The sequence below is a fragment of the Cydia pomonella genome, chromosome 7, assembly GCF_033807575.1.
Source record: "Cydia pomonella isolate Wapato2018A chromosome 7, ilCydPomo1, whole genome shotgun sequence".
Taxonomy (NCBI): Eukaryota; Metazoa; Arthropoda; class Insecta; order Lepidoptera; family Tortricidae; genus Cydia; species Cydia pomonella.
The window spans coordinates 3,895,840-3,913,025 of NC_084709.1; the positions used below are offsets into that span (position 1 = coordinate 3,895,840).

General features: G+C 36.3%; 1 protein-coding gene across 2 annotated transcripts in view; it reads left to right on the forward strand.

Moving 5' to 3' along the window:
• The window catches only part of LOC133519603 (cytochrome P450 4C1-like), a 185,272-nt gene that overhangs the window by 160,185 nt on the left and 7,901 nt on the right, over positions 1-17,186 (forward strand). The window contains exons 1-4 of one of the 2 annotated variants that reach the window (XM_061853631.1): positions 7,240-7,517; positions 12,971-13,060; positions 14,032-14,145; positions 15,963-16,145. In XM_061853631.1, the coding sequence (XP_061709615.1) occupies positions 7,358-7,517; positions 12,971-13,060; positions 14,032-14,145; positions 15,963-16,145 (547 nt within the window). In that variant the 5' untranslated portion in view covers positions 7,240-7,357. Of the gene's footprint in view, positions 1-7,239; positions 7,518-12,970; positions 13,061-14,029; positions 14,146-15,962; positions 16,146-17,186 lie in introns of those variants that run through there. The other variant, XM_061853632.1, reaches the window with a different exon arrangement.

Here is a 17,186-nt window from a genome sequence, read left to right on the forward strand (position 1 = left end):
ACGTACGAATTTACAAGTGCGACAGAGAGACAACACGTCGAACGTGACTTTAATAAGTGCCCTAACATAATTATTACTTATTTAATAAGTAATACAATAATTACTAGTGTTTATACAGTGTGATACAGTTTAATCGTTTATTCTAGTCTAGTTTACTAATGTAACCTATAACTTATTTATATATTTTGTATTTGTATTTTGTATATCTGTTAGGTTAAGGCGCCATAGACCTAGATTCCAATGCCAATTAAACCGAGCTTTTCCGCTAAGTTATAACAAAAACAAATGTTTACAAAAATTGTCATTATCTCTAGAACAAGAAGGATTTCAGAAAACTTTGAATGACATTTTAGTCTCTAAATGCAGTCAAAAATACACTTTTAAAATCTGTCGGGTTTTATCGTCCCACAGTGTATAAACAATAAACAACAATAAACAATTCAAAATTAAATGAATCATTTCCAGGCATGATACTGTTATTGACAATTTATCAAGTCTATGCTTCGTTTAATTACTTAAGTATTTCAAGATGGCTGACCTTGCCATTTTATAGCACGTGTTTACTATATTTTTCTAATAATAATTATTGGAATTTATAAAACGGTTCCGTTACCTGCATACTAAGAGTAATTATTAAGTATTTATTAATTGGCCGAGCATTAGCGAAGGTCTTCCTTTCAGCTTAGGCAAAAATTCTTTTGTATATCCAGATGTTCTCCTCTACAGGTCGCAATACAATATTCCGATTTTGTGAGCAGTAGCCTAACCACGAGTTTGACACTCACATATTCGCTAGCGTGTGCGTAACTTACTTTCCATGCATCTCGTTCGTACTGACATATTAATGCGAGCGACATGCATAAAAAGTAAGTTACGAAGACGTTACCGAATATGTTAGTGTCAGGTATAGCTGGTCCGATTATTAGATAGATTTTTTGTCGAGACATTTTTTGTATTTTTTTCCAAAATGGCGGGGACATACATTCATCCAGTATTATGCTCGTGAGGTCTACAGCTCAGAGATCCACTAGTTATTTAGTCTTTATTATGGCAAGTTCTTTTTAGGGTTCCGTACCAAAAAGTTACAAAAGGAACCCATACGGTGCGACTCTGTCCGTCCGTCTGTCCGTCTGTCAGATCAGACAGAGAAAGATGCCCGCAATTTACGAACTTTGGTGTTTGCAGTATGCCCTTAGCTATCGAAAAACCCTATACTTGGTTTATTTAGCATTAGAAAGAACTTCGCAGAAGTAAGCTTCTGATTCCGAATCGGGCACGTTTTGCGATAAAATTTTGAAGTAAAATAAGTATTAGATAAAATATATTTTACAGTTCAAATTAAAATTAAAATACATGTCCACATCTAAAAATTAAAAAAACAAATTACAATAAAATAAACAACATGTCAAAACCAGAAAAAAGTAAGTATTAGATAATTCCATAGTTATTAACAATTAAAGAGCCTGATAAAAACTGCACGATTACTTCTGTGAAGTTCTTTCTATTGCTACAAAAAACGAAGTATAATGTTAAAGTGCGACCATACCGCTGCTTACAAACGGTGACGGTACGTAATCGCAGTGACGTACCGTAAGTTTTTATCGCACGCTCTCACGGCTTAAAACACGGCAACGCGACGGTGCGGAATTGCAGACACGCGTCGTAAATGCCCCGATTTTATTGCATGCTCTCCTAGTAAACGTTTAGAGATGCAACGAATAGTGGCTTGGCCGAATACCAAATATCTGGCGAAGTCATCGGCCGAATAGCCGAATATTCGGCTAGAAGTTTTACCTAAAATGAAGTAAATTCGAACGCGCGCATGCGTGCGCTGTGAAGTTGCAACTTGTTTCTCGCTGTAGGTGTAGGCAATTCGATAGAAATTACGCTTATTTTGCCCGCTGTGCGGATTGAATTGCGGACATTACGGTGCGGTAGTTTTCGTCATGTACGTAAAAAAACTATATTGTATTATTTTTCTGAAGTTTTTGTAATATCCATGAATATAAAGGTAGTCTGAAAGATTATACTGATCTTAATAATCGATTACTTGTAGTTTGTTACTTTTTTTACCCCTCGTTTACCGTTATTTACGTGTTAACGGTATCCGGCCGAATACTATGCCACTAATCGGTATTCGGCCGAATAGTGAAATGAGTGGCCGAATATGCCGGATACTGAATAGTGGCCGAATATTATTTTGAGCAGCAGTGTCGATGGCACGAAAAATAACGGTACAGTTACGATGCGTCACTGCGATTCCTTACCGTCACCGTTTTTAGGTAGCGGTGTAGTGGCACCTTAACACTATACTTCGTTTTTTCGTAGCAATAGAAAGAACTTCACAGAAGTAAGCGTGCAGTTTTTGTGTAATATATGTAGAAATTAATTAGTAATAATCTGTTCCTCTACGGAACATATTCATATACAGCGTGTATTTTTGATACGACCACATAATCAAAGGGTAGTTCGTTTAGGCTGTAATTAACACAGTTTCATAGGTTTTATAAAAAATGGACGGCTTTTATTTTTTCATACAAAATTATTCAGCAAGCAATGTATCAGTTCTTTGTTTTAACTCAATACGTCTCATTAATGACGCGACGTCACAACTGTCACAACTCACAAGTGATCATGATGTACGAAATACATTGCAGCTTGAAAAAAAATCAAAAATGAATTATATTAATTTTTATTTATTTATTTCAAAAGACAACTATGGTCCACAATGATTAGTTACATTTAAGGTTTGAAAACTAAGTGTCAGTAGAACAAATACAAAAAGACAAAAATAAAAGCGAAAAGGACAGCAACAAAAACATACAATCACCTGTTAGCGGTCATGATACCCTCAAAATGTCGCACAACAGGTGAGTCGTATCGGCCCGCTACTGTAGCCAGGATGGGGTTGGAGCTGGCCCGCACTCTGCAGAGCAACGAGGTAATCCTCTTTCATATTATGGCATATTAGTCATCTGTGCGAGCTTGTGCAAACATGGCTGATGCGCTGCAGAAACGGGGCAGCCCCAACAACATCCTAAAACCAGAATTATGCTCTGGTAGTGAAGACTAAAGTAAAAATATCCTTCAGAATCGTTTTATAGCACTAAAACCTACGTCTAGTTTAAGTTTGAGGTTATATCAAAAATACACAGTGTATTTAAATAAATATTAAGCATAAAACTACTATTGACATTTCATTTCAAATAAAACGTCATCTCGATCTCGACTGATATTAAAATAGAGGTCAAATCAAATTGCTTTTTTTTCAGAGATGTTTGAAATTCGAATGTCATTATTAAATCGATTTTGACGTTGTTTCTACGCAATAACAACATTTTTACATATAAGATTTATTTTCGAACAAAACAAAATCTTTATGCTGGTTGTAATTTGCGGATTTTGAACGTATAATAGAGGGTTTATGATATGCGTGTAGATAAACTTATTTTTTAAGAAATACATAGAATCATAGGAAAAAAACCGGACAGATAGTTTTATGGCCCTTATAAACTCAGCGTAGGCGTGGCCGGAATAATCGCGAATGTCTTGAACCGTCTACACTCAATAATGTTTTCGTTAAACTTATGTGTTCGCGGAATCGTTGGATTTCTGTGTTATCGTTTTATAATCTTGTAGTTAAAAAAACCGGTGACGTGATGTCGCACCACAATACTGCAGCAGTAAATACTGGTGAAGTCAGAACCCGAACGGTACATTTACTCACCTAATTGCGCGATTTTGGTACGACTCTGTCCGTCCGTCCGTCCACCACTCTGTCCGTCTGTCAGGCTGTCTGTCTATCACATCGCTAAATATCTCGAGAACCACTTTAGCTTCGATTTGAATTACTAAGTAAATTTGGAACAGTTATGAACAACATTAAACTATACGCAATTAGACTTAGTATAGTCAAAGAGTATTTTTAGAGTAAATTTAAATGGCTACAAAGTTTTCATTGACAGTCCACTTATATTTCAAATTCTTTTTGGTATAGGTACTTCTAATCAAAAGCCTTTCGCCTCTGTAGTTACACGAAATATTTCAAAGTTTGTACGGAATCCTCAGTGCGCGAGTAAAACGAACTCGCACTTGACCGGTTTTTTCTAAGTGTTAGACAACCGGCTGAATGTGAATGGCAATGACACCCGTTGTGGATCACGGGTTGACCCCGTCCGTCAACCGACATGTCTCCATCGCCATACAGTACGAGCGTGCAGAAGACCTTTGGACCGGGCTTGGCAGAACGGGTTTTAGGTTAGTTTGGTTTACTTGTTGATACGCTTTATGTGAAATTCGCAAATTGCGGGAATCTTTCTCTTTTACTCTCAGTAAGACGTAATTAGAGTGAAAGATAAAAATGTCCGCAATTGACGAACTTCGATTTTCGCGGTTATAACCCTGTTTATATCCAACGGGGCAGTCCAGCAAGCGTCCTGGGGACGATGCCCGATTAATATATATTATGTATATATTGTTGTTGTCAATAAAAAATAGTTGAATGCCATTTTTATTTATTGAAATCATGATAATACCTCTATTACATAATAATGGGTGTTAGGGGATGGGTGTTAGAAATGGGTACATTAATTGGGTGTTAGAAATGGGTACGTAAATTGACAAAGGTATATAATAATATTGCATAGAATTAGGCGTTACTTTGCGGAAGTCCATTTTATTTTATACTACGTCGGTGGCAAACAAGCAACGGCCCGCCTGATGGTAAACAGCTCCAGAGGAGATACATGCGCGTTGCCGACCCTAACAACCCTCCCTGCCCTCGTTGAGTTCTGGCAACCTTACTCACCGGCAGGAACACAACACTATCAGGAGGGTCTAGTGTTATTTGGCTGCGGTTTTCTGTAAGGTGGAGGTACTTCCCCAGTTAGGCTCTGCTCTAGATCTGGAATGACATCCGCTGTGCTGTGCCCTACCACACAAAGCGAGATGACATTTACAATGCCCATACGTCTCTTGTGGACGTAGTTTAAGGACGTACCCGGGTCCAAAATATATCCGTTCAAATAGGTCCGGGCTCATATTAATTAAAACTAAAAATATTACTTTGCTAATCCGCGAAAAGACCCATTATACTTACTTGCGTATTTTTACATTAATTGCCTGTAAAAATACGCAAGTAAGTATAACGGGTCTTTTCGCGGATCAGCAAAGTAATATAATATTTTTTTAATATAATATTGGACTAGAATACAGTCAAGTATTGTGTTTATAACATCTGTTGCGGTAATTAAAATGGTTGAATTGTTCAATAATTATTATAAAGTTGGACTAGGTACCAAACTTAATAATTGACAATAAATCAAATTAAAGCTAGCTAATGAATTTAAATTATTAAGTCATTATAATAAAAACAACAATATTAAGAATCATTTTATTTCGGAATTTCTTTTAAAATGATAGAGTAACTGTATGGCGGCAGCTAGATTTGTATGACTCTTAGCCACCCAGGGTAGTCTTGGGCTGACGGCCCGGTTCGAAGAATGTTTAAGACACGTTTAAGAACTTGGAAAGATCTTTAAAGGATCGATAACTAAACGACATGTCAAAATTTATGTTTATTTCGATTCCGCGCCACGTCAAGTGATCTTGGTTGCCTGAATTCTGCTTCTATCAATTATACGTCATATAAACGATATCTAAATGAGAAATGATCTAAACCAGAACTTATCGTTATCGTATCTCATTCTTCGAATCATGGCCCAGCGCTTGACCAGCCTGATAACCATGCGATGGTTGAGAGCACGTCTATGGAATGGGCCACGTGGATGCGAACGCACCATCGCTGGTCCACTAGCTTTAATGTGCGGACAAAAACCGACACCGTGGCCATCCCATCGCCATCCCGCCGCGCCATAAGCCATCCGACACCACTACCCTCTCTACACGCTGGCCCAGCTTAGTGGGCCAGTATGATGGCCCATCGTGTAGAGGAGCCATGACAGTGATCTGTGAACAAGTTAGCGGGACAAAAATGGCTTTCCATCTATTATCTGAACTGAGCAACATATGGGTGATAGTGAGTTCATATGTTATAATTGAGACAAGTCTGTAATCCCGGGGTTTACTTACTGTCCGTGTATAAAAAAAAACTGTGTAAGAAATAATAGTAGGGTGGAAAAAAAATGAGCTCTGGAGGGAAAGTGCCTTCAAACCTTTTGCTAGATCATTTTACTGAAAGGAAACAAAACTGCATTTATTTTATTTATTATTCTCTTGTCTCTCACCCGCGGTGGGAATTGAACCTGCTCTAATTCCAAAAAATAAACTATTTTATTCCGCTAGTCGATACAGTAAATGTTAATGTGTATAAAATAAGTATAAAATATCCATAAATTCAAATATTTCGCTAGAAGAATATTTTTGGATAATCAAATTGTAAAACATCATAAAATGCAAACTGTTTCTTTTTTTTTAAATAAGAGAATGTTTCCTTTAAGTCAAATTAGCTAGCTTAAGGTTTAAAGGTATTTTCCCTCCAGGGCCCATTTATTATTTCCATCCTGTATATTTTTGGCGATTGACTTAGAATATTAAGGTAATAACTATCTTTTATTATTATTAATATTATTATTATTGTAAAAAGAAGTTGACATAATGTTTAAAACCGGCAATACTTCTAGAAAAAACTAGGTATATATTTGACCGTTTTAACTTCACCTCCGAATGTCACCCTCGTATTACTTATTTATGTATTATTATATGAATTTAATTTTAAACAGCTAAAATGAGTGGGACTATTTAATGTTTTTTTTTGTTAGATGCTGTGTTGGCAGTTTCAAACACAAGACTTTTTTGAGGGATGGCGAAAACACCCATAGCTTACAAAAACTGAAGAATTATTTCGCTTTGTTCATCAAACAACGACCTAAGCATAACCATTAAACACTCCTTCAAGGAAATAAAAGTAAAAATTTCGCTGCCAAAAAAAAGAAAATTTTGCTGCAAAAAAAAAAAAACAGAATAAGCTCGTAATAAGACTGCAGGGAAATTTCGTAAGCACAACATACATTGTCTACGCAATCACGTAATAATATTTTCTTTCAATCTCGCGGCGTAAAAAACGAACACTTATCACGTGGCTAATCCATCATACGGCTAATGAAGCTACAATATTAACAGAAGGATGTTTTTTCTTTTTAATTTACGCAGGACTAGTCACGTCGTCACTAGACAACGTCACGACGTCGACGACAACTATCTATACTTAAAACTGAAATGTAACCAGCGCACGCGATTCTTGCAACGGACGCCGACACAAACAGCCGCGTGAAATTAAATCTCAAAGTCAAGTGCCGGTTGGAATATCAGTGAATTTTGCAAGTGTTTTTAAGTAAAAATGTTCTGGCAGCTACTGGCTATTGCTGCTGTGTTCTGGGCGGTATACTTCAGATGGCAACGGAGGAGGATAAGGAAGGTCTGTGAGGAGATCTCTGCGGGAGCTTTGCAGGAATTGCCGGTTATTGGACATGCACATTTGTTGGGCGGGAACCATGAAGGCAAGTTTTTTTGTTATTTTTAAGTTGCCCTGTGTTAGTGTGGATCAAATCTTGGAAGCTGAATTAGACCTACTTTGCGATTACCGATTGAGCTGAAATTTTGCATAGGTACATATATAAATCGGATGACAATGCAATATTATGATATGATATGATTTATTTATCTCACAATATACAATTTCACTTAAAACTACGCGTGGTAAATTCTTAGGAATTTATATTGTGATTGTCAGTTTGTCTTACTTTATATACATAGGAAAAACATGTGACAATTAATAATTCATTTAAAATGACTAAAGTTTTTAAATTTCAATTGTATAAATAAATTCACCAAGAACGGGTCGTCATTAAGGTAGAAAATAAATAGTTACAGTTACAGAAATAATGTCGGCATAAGAAATAATAATTCATTATGATGACATGGAACTGATCTGATGATAGAGATAGGAGGTGGCCATGGGAACTGTGATAAAATAATGTAAACTAACTGTGTGTTGGGGTTGTTAGAATTGTTTTGATGAGTATTACAAGTAGTATTAGCCTGTGGAAAGAAAAGTACAGTCAGCCTTTAGAAAAGCTTTGTCAGTTTGTACCAAAAAACATTTTTTTGACTAAATCTTATTTTAAAATAAGTTTACAAAGATTTTTTACTGTGTTAAAGTTTGCGTTTATGAATCAAAACTGAATGAGAATATTTTTGAAATAATTCGTTTTGTTTCAGTTAAATGATTTTAGATTTATTTTTAATTAAAGTTTAAGTGTAAGAAACTAAGTTAGAAAAATATTCCTTTTTTCGTAAACGTATTTTAATAATTTACCGAAATCCACAAAAAACCAATCATCTAACTTTCATAAGAATTTTGAAGGTACTAAAATTAAATGTAATTTAAATTATCTACATGATTACCCATGAAAAAAACTGTGTAAACAGATTACATCACGTATAATGAATTTAAAATACATCTTGGCTAAGTTTTGAACCCTTTACATCATTCCTTATATATAGTGCGTTTACATAGATTTATTTCATGAGTAAGATCCCATTTAGACTTAAAAACCTGTACACTCCTTTTTTGAACAACCCCATACTGTACACCTTCGGGAAAACCTCGGCAGGGAGCTCAATCCACAGCCGGAGCGTCCACGTGAGGAAGTTCCTCTTAAACCGCACAGTGCGCGACCATTTAGGATCTAGGGTATGAGGAGGGACACCCTGCCGACGGCGAGCGGTGCGGTGATAGAAAGTGGCCGTTGGCATCATGTCAAACAATTCCTAAGAGAACTGTGCTACATTGTATTTCCAAATAACAAAAATACCACCATATCCACTCACATGATTCCGATTTTAACGAAAGGTGCCCTGAATTGCTCTGCCATTTCGCAGATACGACGGCACAGTGTCGTGATGTCTTCAAAAATCGATAACTTTGCTTCTGCTTAAGCATTTGGAATGATTCTTTCGGTTTTATAATGGTAAAGAAACAAAGAAATTTATTTTTTTACTTTAGCTATTTGCTGTTATAATAAAGATAATTATTAAAAATTCACGAAGTTTACCCAAAGGAATAATTTCCGAGTTATAGTAGAAAACTATTTTTAATAAAAAATCTAAATCGATAACATATCTTTTTTTTAAATTCAATTTATAGAAGGCTTAATAAGCTTTTAATTGATACTAAACACCTTGATAGCTCACCTATAAAATTGCAGAGTAAAACTGATTCAAATTCTGATAAGGAACTTTCGAATTGCTCCACCTGGCGTGTAACTATGTGCTATGTTCGTGATTTTTTTGTGGCCAATTTAGACACTGAAGTACAAAAATATAGTAAATAACCGTTTAAGACACTAATTACCTTGAAACAAAATATATAATTTATGTAATTATGACAATGATAGTAGCTTTATAACTTAAAATAACTAAAGAGTATTTACATACCTACTAAACTTTGGTGTTTTTAAAACGGCCGATCACCAACAACCGAACTAACTTATAACTACACTAACACGTATAATATATGCACCATAACATACACTTCACAACAAATTAAGCACAATAAGCAAATAGTAACTATTAACACATGAAATTATACTGATTACAAACGTAAATAAACAACACGGCGGCCGGCAAACTGACCTGCGCCATGTCAAAAACAAAGATGGCTACCTATTTAGGGCGGAGACACAACAGTCGCGCGGTGCAGATGTTCAACAGAAATAGGAACTTTTAACACATTCACTGCCAGACGAAAAACGGCAAGCTACCCCAGGATCCGGGCAATATATATAAGAAATATTAGTAAATAGAAATTATAAGTAAGTAGTAACAAACACCCCAAAACGCGTATGCAACGTCTAGTGTACCACATGCCTTACGATGTGCAAAAATGCTTTAAGCAACCACAGTTGCTGTGTTTGTACTTACAGTTTTCCGTCACATGGTTTGTTCGCTAATCCTGGATAATACACAGTGATTTAATGCATTTTATTGTATATTAATGTAATTTAATAATCGAACTATTTAATGACTATAGGTTGCTCAAGATATATTTGGTAATCATAGAAATCTAGGGCATTAAAATAGGAAACACGCCAAAAATCTACAGAGTTATTGGTTTGAAGTGAGATTTTATGGTCATCAATATTAAGTAGGTCTAAAATATAGTTTTAATCTAATAGACCAATAAACGCGGAGTAATTTGATATATAATACTAACAGAAATATGTAAATTTGAATGCTTACGGCATTTTAAAACACGCAGCAACTTTTAACACTCGCACTTTCCCGAACAACTTGCAAAGTAACATAGATAAAAAATACTCTGGTTATGTCTATGTGGTTGAAACATTTTTTAAATATTGTCACGTTGGTATTCTGTATTTTAATAAATGTTTACACCATATCTGTGCAGCCCTTCACAGATAAGAAATAAAAAACCGCATACACTCCGTTCGCAACTCGAGTTGCAACGATCATTTTAGAGGTGCGAAATGTTGAAACCTTAGTTGCTGGAATCATGTGAGTGGATAGCACATGTTTGAAAGGCTAGGGGCTAGGCGAAAAATACTTCGTTCCAACTGAGCATTTTTTTTCTTAATATCTCGAAGGACTTCAGCATTAATATTCAGACATAACATTAATTATTCAAGTCAAATAAAATATGTATGAATTAAAATTTTATAACATTTAGAAAGAATTCTAAAGATCAATGTCAATGATCACAGCAGTCAGGGCCATCAATGTCATTACGTCCGAACATTTATCGAGCATTTGCATAACTATGGGACAAGTTTTTTTATACCTTTACAACTTAATATATGACTTCTTCTTCTTTTAAAATATGGCTTCCATCAAATCTATGATGATTTTGCCAATGTCAAGTTTCGTTGTAAGTTTTAAGTGTGCTCGTAGAGCATGACGTTGTTCGGTAGTTGCTTTTAGTAAAGAGATAGCTGGACTTTACTAGAAGCCACGATGGATTGCCGGATGTTGATTAAAACATGGTTAAACGCGTTTTTCATTAACTGCACACTTCCACGATAGTTCACTGCAAATAAGCTATCTATACTACACTTTGAACAACATAAATGAGCAAAACACAAAAAAATATTCTCGAGACGTCTTCGTATTATATGACTTATAGACATGTTATAGACCAATTCGTTTTGACGTTTGAAGTAATGACGCTCGTTTTCTTTTTTTTGAAATATGGCAACCATCAAATTTATGATGATTTTGCCAATCGTTTCAAGATTAGTTTTTCATTATATGCACACTTCCACGATAATTCACTGCATAATACTCGTAAGCTATCAATATTATACTTGAAACGACATTCTTCTTCTTCCTCGCGTTGTCCCGGCATTTTGCCACGGCTCATGGGAGCCTGGGGTCCGCTTGACAACTAATCCCAAGATTTGGCGTAGGCACTAGTTTTTACGAAAGCGACTGCCATCTGACCTTCCAACCCAGAGGGTAAACTAGGCCTTGTTAGGATTAGTCCGGTTTTCTCACGATGTTTTCCTTCACCGAAAAGCGAGTGGTAAATATCAAATGATATTTATGGTTTAAGATATTTATTTCTCAAAAGATTTACATAAATCACTTACTGAGAAAACAATAATTTTGCTTAAATCGAAATAGGAGAGGGTAGCATGCAAAAACGGTGAACGACTTACGTACATTTCGTACATAAGTTCTGAAAACTCATTGGTACGAGCCGGGGTTTGAACCCGCGACCTCCGGATTGCAAGTCGCACGCTCTTACCGCTAGGCCACCAGCGCTTCTTATTTGAAACGACATTAATACACAAAAAAATATTCTCGAGACGTCTTCGCCATCTTGAATCTCAACGAAAACCCTAATGACGCTTTTGGTTGAAAAGCCACTTTTGACACTGAATCAGTATCATATCAGAAACATATCTAATAACTAAAACTCGAATTGGCCTGTAAAACTACAATATATTGTATACGGTTAAACCTATGCTTTACATGATCGGGTGAAATTACGGGCAAACGTTTTTGACCCAAATGTAACATAAACTGGTTACATTTTTTGCGAGGTTTGACCTAAATAAACAAGGGCTTATCATAAAACGCGAGTGACATGTTTGATTAAATTTAACTAATAAATTATCAAACAATATGATTATCAAAGGAAATAATTAACATCTCTCCTACATATTTATACGATAAGCGCGGGGGTGAATGATCGGGCTAGGTTAGAAACAACAATCTATATCAAATTAAATTTTCTGTGCTAAACCATAAGTTTAGTCACAATTTATATTTTCTGTGGAGTTAGACCAAGCTAAGTTGGCAGCGATTTTGATAGCCGAGACTGTGCAAGGGTTATTTTAAACGTCAAACATCTGTCAAATCATGATGTATACATAACACATTAACAGTCTGGGCTGTCAAAATCGCTGCCAACTTAGCTTGGTCTTACTCTTATAATGACCTTACGTAATCAAAAGGACGGGTTGTACAATAAAGATACATTCAAATTACAATAACTAACGGCCCGCTAACTAACTTTCAGATACGTCAAAAATTTCCTAAAGATACGATGCGGATTTGATATGTCAGTGTCAAAAGTGACGTTCATGTTGAAGAAACGTCACTTTAGACACTGACCTATCTAATCCATATCGTATCTTTAGCAAATGTTTGACGTGTCTTAAAGTTCGAATCGGACCGCCAAATCGAAATTTTAGCCATCTCTTAGGCCCGGGTCTGCAACAAACGCCGTAGGTCGCGTCCGGCGTGATCGCTGTACGCGACGTACGAGTGCTTACTATGAAAATGCACTATAGTGGTCTCTCTAGCATTTTTTCGAGAGCAATTTTTTCTTTACAATATTTCAAGTTTTCATTTTTTTAGAGCACTACCGTAATTTGAAGCCTTATTACAAAAAGTTAATAAAAAACATTTTTTTACGTTTTTTCAGATGTTATGCAGTTATTTCAAAAAGCGGGACGAATCGCCACCTCACAGGGCGGACTCTCCACATTTTGGCTTGTCCATAAGCTATACTTAGGTAAGTAAAAATCGTAACAACAAAAATTGAGAGGAGATGCAGGAATCAATCAGTCGCATTGGTTGAAATCGAGCGAAAAGGAGAATAGATATGAATTACAACCAATGCTATTGGTTGATTCCTGCACGTCTCTTCCCATCTCTGTCTCAATGAAAATGCAGCCTATGAAGTCAGGTTTTCAGTTCAATGGACAAATGATAGACCTTCGCTGTTTGACGTTTGACTCCTAACTTGAACCCACATGCAGTATTTTTTTACAGGAGTTATTATTTATTCGATCTCATTCCAATATGACACTGACAGGTCAGTATCATATTGTATCGAATTGGCCTGTTAGTATTTCTACTTAAAATTCTTTTGACCCGCTACCTATCAATGTGGTTCAGTGAAGGGGGACGGACTGAATACCAGCGCTGCGTGGTCATATTTTAATTAAATGGCTGACGCAAGCCCGTTCCTTTTGTCAGGCCGCCGACTGGATGCAAGCGGCGCGCGGCGCGGCGAGCGGAAAATCTAGGCCGTTCATTTTTTTTTCCCACAAATCAGAGTATACAATGTACCTACCTATAGGTGGTAATTAAAGTTTCGCCAAACTGTAAAACAGTTTGTTGGCGATGAGCTCCAACTAAACTATAATAACAACAAGATACTTTTTGGGTACCATATATCGGCAACACAGCTGTCCCTTGGCCAATAATAAACCCTATTTCGACGCAATAAGCTGTCATTTGGTCGAGCGCAAAGTATGAACGACCTTGATTTACCGCTCGCCGCGCTGCGCGCCGCTTGCGTCCAGTCCGCGCCCTTAGACATCCTAATTGTTAATGTTATTTTTATATATTTTGTAACTCGCACCATATTTTTTGTACCAAAAAAATCACGAAATGAATTGCCGCTATAAATTGAGTAAACGCGTATTAAAAAAACTGTTTATTAATGTATTTTACAATCCTTTTCTTTCTATGTTGCAGTTGTAACTGATCCAGTGTCCGCTGAAGTTATTATGAAGTCATGTGTTGAGAAGGATAACTTCACAATGAAGTTCATTAGGACAGTTATAGGAAACGGAAGCATATTTGCACCTGGTAAGATACATTTTTCATGTTTATTTGGATTAATAAAATACATTAATCTTATAAATAACACTCTAATTAAACACTAAATAGACCAATGAATAAATACTAAAATAAACATAAGCAGCCTAAATTATAAATCTAAAATTAAATATACACACCCAATGCAAAGGTGCTCGGCTCATAACACTCGCGCTATTGCAATAAACGACCTTTGCCCTCGGTTTTTTTTAATACACAATCATATTTAGAGCTTCTTGTTATTTTTGACCATGCTCTAATAAAATACTTAACAAAAACTTTTTTTACTAAACTCATTTGAGAAGTAAGTGGGTCAACATTCTTTTCGTTGACTCGTTTTTTGTCCGCAAAATGTGTGTGTGTGTGTGTGTGTATACCTTTTGTGTATGAGATAAAAAAATATTTTAAATTTTTCTCATGTCAATTATAAACGGAACAGAAATACACGCGTGACCCAAGTACATACAAAAACTTTGCCATGTTAACTACATACCCAAAACACAATTTTCATTATTTTTTTATTATATTCTTATAAACGGACTATATTAATTTGACCTTTATTTCGCAATAGAACTGCTGAAAATTATACTTTACGCAGTGGTTTACCTGAGCGAATAACTCGCGATGCGACGCGGCGCGGAGGCCCAACGGCATACGCGTTCACAACGACATCGTCCACATAGGACACTTCCAAAGGTATCAAAGTATTGAATTCACCCGCGCCGCACCGCTTCGCGTTCGCGAGTTATTCGGTCACGTAAGCCGACACCTTAGTAGGTAGGTAGAGATACTTACAGAATGTTCTTGGTATCTGATGATTGCAGACTCTTATTATTTTCTATCATTAACCCTTAACCCTTGACGTACAAATGACAATGCTATAATCATTATGACTGACCTTTTTGTAAACGTTCATTATTGACGACCGGTCTAGCCTAGTGGGTAGTTATCCTGCCTATGTAATGAAGCCGATGGTCCTGGGTTCGAATCCCGGTAAGGACATTTATTTGTGTGATAACTCTCATGAAAGTATTGTTTGGTGAAATGGTTATTCATGGCATCGACTACATTTCTGTAGTTGCCGTTACACGATTGATTAGCTTATATAGCAGAAAAAATCGTATCAAAGATGCCTCTTTTTAAACAAATATTTTCGTTGTACAGGCAAACGGGACAGATTCAAGCCTCTAAAGTTTCCATGTTGATTAGTTTAAACACACACTTCAATACTGTAGTTGTGATTTTTTGATTAATTGTTGTATGTTTACTTTAAACGGTAAAACCCGTTTTATCGCATACGACTTATAGAATAAGCTAGCGGAAAAGCAAATGCACTACGCGCGAAGTATCGGGATGAGCGCGGGTTACGGGAAGCAAGCAAGCGCCGCATTTTTAGATTTTATTTTTTAATGATGCTTCACCTTAAAATCTATTTTTTTTATACTACGTCGGTGGCAAACAAGCATAAGGCTCGCCTGATGGTAAGCAGTTTCCGTAGCCTATGTACGCCTGCATAGGAGTTACATGCGCGTTGCCGACCTTACCAACCCCTCCCTCGTTGAGCTCTGGCAACCTTACTCACCGGCAGGAAAACAACACTATGAGTAGGATCTAGTGTTATTTGGCTGCGGTTTTCTGTAAGGTGGATTGGCCCTGGGGTATGGTCTATGGGATTAATTCGGTGTATGTTTATTTATTACATTGAAATTATAGCATATTACCAAAGTTACCCCTTGTTGAGTCAATGTGACCCGATTTTTCGGTACCCTCTGAATTTGATTTTAATTTGATGAAACATTTTTTTGCAGTAAGTATTTGGCGGCCAAGAAGAAAAATTCTAGCCCCAACATTCAGCATGAAGAACCTAAACCAATTCGTGGAAGTTTTCGATAAGCAGAGTCATATCATGGCGAAACAGTTGAAGGAAACTGCGTACGAGAATGTCTCTGTATGGAAATATATTACTACATACACCTTCGATTCTATATGCGGTAAGTTTTTTCAAGTTAATGTGCATATCGGATGCGTGTGCGTAGACGTTGTGATATACAGATCCTTATGAAAGACGGCATACCGCTTGCGTATGTCACGTCACATCTTCAACATTTTAACGCACGGTTACATATGCACGTTTATGCATACGCAATCGGTATGCTCTGGCCTCTTTTCGTAAATTACATATAATATCTTCGGACTTCGGTTTTAGTAAATTTTCTTTCACAGTTGTTTAAGGATGTATGTAGGGTACTTGTATCATATATACCGTTTGTATTCTCATAACATCAACATTAATGCTTCAGTATTGTAGAGCGACATTACTGCCGACTGGTAAAGTCTGAATCCTATTCTCGTGCCGCCCAATGTACATTAGGATGTACACTCCGTTTTGGTGGAATGTCAACCTTCATTAAAAACAAACAAAGTAGCATTTCATTACGACCGGTTTACGACGACCGGTTTGGCCTGGTGGGTAGTGACCCTGCCTACGAAGCTAATGGTCCCGGGTTCAAATCCTGGTAAGGGCATGTATTTGTGTGATGAACATGGATATTTGTTCCTGAGTCAAAGTCATGGGTGTTTCCTATGTATTTAAGTATTTATAAATATTTATATATAATATTATATATATCGGTGTCTAAGTACCCTCAACACAAGCCTTATTGAGCTTACTGTGGTACTTAGTCAATTTGTGTAATAATGTCCTATAATATTTATTTATTTATTTATTCGACTCTAAAATATTAGCACAAATGAACATCAACCTTATTAAAAATACAACTAGATTCAAACTTCCTTAGCTATAATTTTGTATGGTGGGCCGCACGAGGCTATACATATTTAAATACAATAAAAAAAACTGCTAAAATCATAATCCTTGCTGTGGTCACGTAAAATGAATGGAAACCCCCACGACACATTACACAACTTTGTGACATTGAAAAACCCGTTTGAACTTGGACTTTATTGCGCAAGCATAAGATAAAGAATCGAATAAACGTCCTAATGTAATGTTTATTATTAATAAATAAAAT